Source organism: Asparagus officinalis, chromosome 4 (assembly GCF_001876935.1).
Source record: "Asparagus officinalis chromosome 4, Aspof.V1, whole genome shotgun sequence".
In the NCBI taxonomy this organism is placed as follows: domain Eukaryota; kingdom Viridiplantae; phylum Streptophyta; class Magnoliopsida; order Asparagales; family Asparagaceae; genus Asparagus; species Asparagus officinalis.
This window is the reverse complement of record NC_033797.1, coordinates 145,976,814-145,979,531: the sequence shown is the minus strand read 5'-3', so window position 1 is coordinate 145,979,531 and position 2,718 is coordinate 145,976,814. Positions and strand designations below refer to the sequence as shown.

The 2,718-nt window shown below is 33.5% G+C and overlaps 1 protein-coding gene across 2 annotated transcripts; it reads left to right on the top strand.

The window, feature by feature from the left end:
* LOC109836219 (beta-galactosidase 15-like) lies at positions 1–1,974 on the top strand. 2 transcript variants are annotated; one of them, XR_002245876.1, is made up of 5 exons: positions 1–84; positions 1,060–1,203; positions 1,397–1,500; positions 1,591–1,679; positions 1,773–1,974. XR_002245876.1 is itself a non-coding variant. In XM_020404087.1 (4 exons), the coding sequence occupies exons 2-4, from the start codon at positions 1,432–1,434 to the stop codon at positions 1,900–1,902; spliced, it is 288 nt and encodes a 95-aa protein (XP_020259676.1). In that variant the 5' UTR covers positions 961–1,203; positions 1,397–1,431; the 3' UTR covers positions 1,903–1,974. The 2 variants fall into 2 exon arrangements, 1 of the variants encoding a protein (XP_020259676.1); XM_020404087.1 differs by lacking the exon at positions 1–84 and having other exon boundaries at positions 961–1,203.

Below are 2,718 nucleotides of genomic sequence, written 5' to 3'. Positions count from 1 at the left end.
TTTCCCAACATGAAGATGTTCGGGTCGGTTTTGGTGCTGGCTGATGGGTCGGTCGTGCATCAGGGGAGCGTTGACGAGCTGCAGGTGAAGTTGAGCTCCCAATTAATTCTTAACTCCCTAAATTTGATTATTGAAAGTGCTATTAATTAAGTCTCCCAATTAATTCTTAACTTGCTGTGATATTAGTTTTTCAAATCGCTGGAATTACTAATAAGATGGGTTAATTCTTAAGTTCGTGTGGTATTAGTCCCTGCTTTGATATTTTCAAATCTGTCAGTTATATAGAACACGTAGCTAATGATTTTCATGTTTCTTGCTATATCATTGTCGTGCTTGCTTATGTGAATGTCTTCTGAAATCTGGTGTCTGGTCATGACCTTTTGAGATCACAGTACTTGTTGAGATGCTCTAGTATATGCTTAGTTAACATCATGTTGTTAAGAGGTTTTTTGTATTTTCAGTGAAAACAAACTTATGCAATAAGACTTTCTAGAGCTCTTGTGAACAAACTTATGCAATAAAACTTATGCAATATTGTATTCTCAGTTGTAATAGTACTGATCTAAAGGCTCTTTCCCACCTTAGATACCTATCTATTGAGGAGTGTCCCAAGCTCTTGTGAATTCATTGGGAATATAGGTTACTTCTCGTATCATCGGTATAGACATCGACAGCAAAAAATTTGACAGGGGTATGCCCATAATCATCTTTGAGAACAAAATGCTTAAACTCTGAATGTGAATTCTGTTTACACTTGTGTTTCCTTTGTAGATGAGTAGCAATCACACATTAATAGTAGCTTGTCAATAGTTATGTTGCGAATTTGTGTTGTTTAATAGAAAAGATTAAAAGATAATCATTTTTTAGTTAGATCTTGTATTATGAATGTGAATTTCTCAATAATAAAGCTTTGCGTTCAAGCATTCATGACAAACAAATATTTGTGGCTTCTCACTTGCCTTCCCACTTTTTAATTCATGACAAACAAATATTTGTGGCTTCTCACTTGCCTTCCCACTTTTTACCTTACAATGACTGACAGAGTGTGTGAATCTGCAGGAAGTGGATTTGTCCAAATGCACATCAACTACGTTATACTCAGGAACAAGAAAGCTATTGGGGAAACAAACCATTCATGCACTATAAATTCAAGATGGTGTTCTTTACGCTGGAGGATCCTCTGTTGATGGAACAGCTAGCAAGGTATATTTGGAATGTATGCAATTTTGCGTATTGGTCCTTATGTTTGTGCTGAATGGAATCATGGGTAATGTCAAAATTATATAATCATTTTTATATAATTATCATTATTATAAGTTTTTTGAAGGAATCATGGGTAATGTCAAAATTATATAATCATTTTTATATAATTATCATTATTATAAGTTTTTTGAAGATGCTGGAAAAAGATACGTTTTGTGGAGTGCACAAATGGCAGAAGCTCTCAATGTTGGTGAACCATGGATTATGTGTCAACAAGATGATGCTCCTCAACCAATGGTATTTTAAAAATTTTATTACAATAAAATTACTTTTTTAATCTACTTTAATATTTTTGAGGGAAACTTATATTTTTATTTGGTTTATCAGATAAATACTTGCAATGGTTTTTATTGTGATAGCTTCAAGCCAAACAATGAAACGAGTCCTAAGATGTGGACAGAAAATTGGACCGGCTGGTGGATATTTTTCTAAAATTTTCTTTTATATTTTTATTTTTTATGTTTTTTCTGTATTTATATTATACTTTTGATGATTATATGTATTCACAGGTTTAAAAGTTGGGATTCACCAGATCCTCACAGGCCCGCAGAGGATGTAGCTTTTGTTGTTGCTCGATTTTTCCAAAGAGGAGGAATTATGCGCAATGTTGTGCGATGGAGCATACAGAACCTCTTGTAAATAATTTATGTAAAAGTTTGTAAACAATTTATGTATCTCTCTACTATTTTGGTGAATGTATTATTTGAATATAATGGGATTTGATATTGGAATATAATTAGATTGTGTTGGATATGAATATAATTTTTTGTTGTTCAATATTGTGTACATGCACCCAAAGTAGATTCTGCAAAAAATAAAATAAAATACTGTAGCATAGTATCCTAGACGAAAATTCCGTTTAGGATGCTCAAATTCCGTCTAGGATGCCTTTTTTAGCAAAAAAATAAAAAAAATAAAAAACATCAAATTCCGTCTAGAATGAGTATTCTAGACGGAAATTTCCGTCTAGAATACTCATTCTAGACGGAATTTTTTTCCGTCTAGGATGAATTATTCTAGACGGAAATTCCGTCTAGAATAAACCGTCTAGGATATATTCTAAACGGTTTTGAATTCCATCTAGAATATTCCGTCTAGGATGTATTCTAGACGGAATTTCCGTCTAGAATACAACATCCTAGACGGAAACATACTAGATGCGTATTCTAGACAGAATTCCGTCTAGAATAAGCATTCTAGACGAAATTCTGGGTATCCTACACGGAATTTTCCGTCTAGGATACCTCATTATTTAGCAGTGACCCCAACAGTTGTAACCGTTGGGGCTAATGATGTCCCCAACTGTTACAAGCGTTGGGGCTAAAAAAATCGTTGGTGCAAAACGCGTTGCAGCTGAAACATTCCCAATGGGTTTAAACTCAACCCCAACAGTTACAATCGTCGGTACAAGTTAATATTCAATTAAATTATCAAAAATAAAATAATTTATAAAAA

What these genes read in the sequence shown, in the direction of transcription:
- LOC109836219 (XM_020404087.1), top strand. Translation starts at nt 1,432, where the DNA reads ATGGCAGAAGCTCTCAATGTTGGTGAACCATGGATTATGTGTCAACAA. An exon ending in ATGATGCTCCTCAACCAATG is followed by an intron (nt 1,501 to 1,590) that starts GTATTTTAAAAA and finishes TTGGTTTATCAG; the next exon opens with ATAAATACTTGCAATGGTTT. An exon ending in ACAGAAAATTGGACCGGCTG is followed by an intron (nt 1,680 to 1,772) that starts GTGGATATTTTT and finishes ATGTATTCACAG; the next exon opens with GTTTAAAAGTTGGGATTCAC.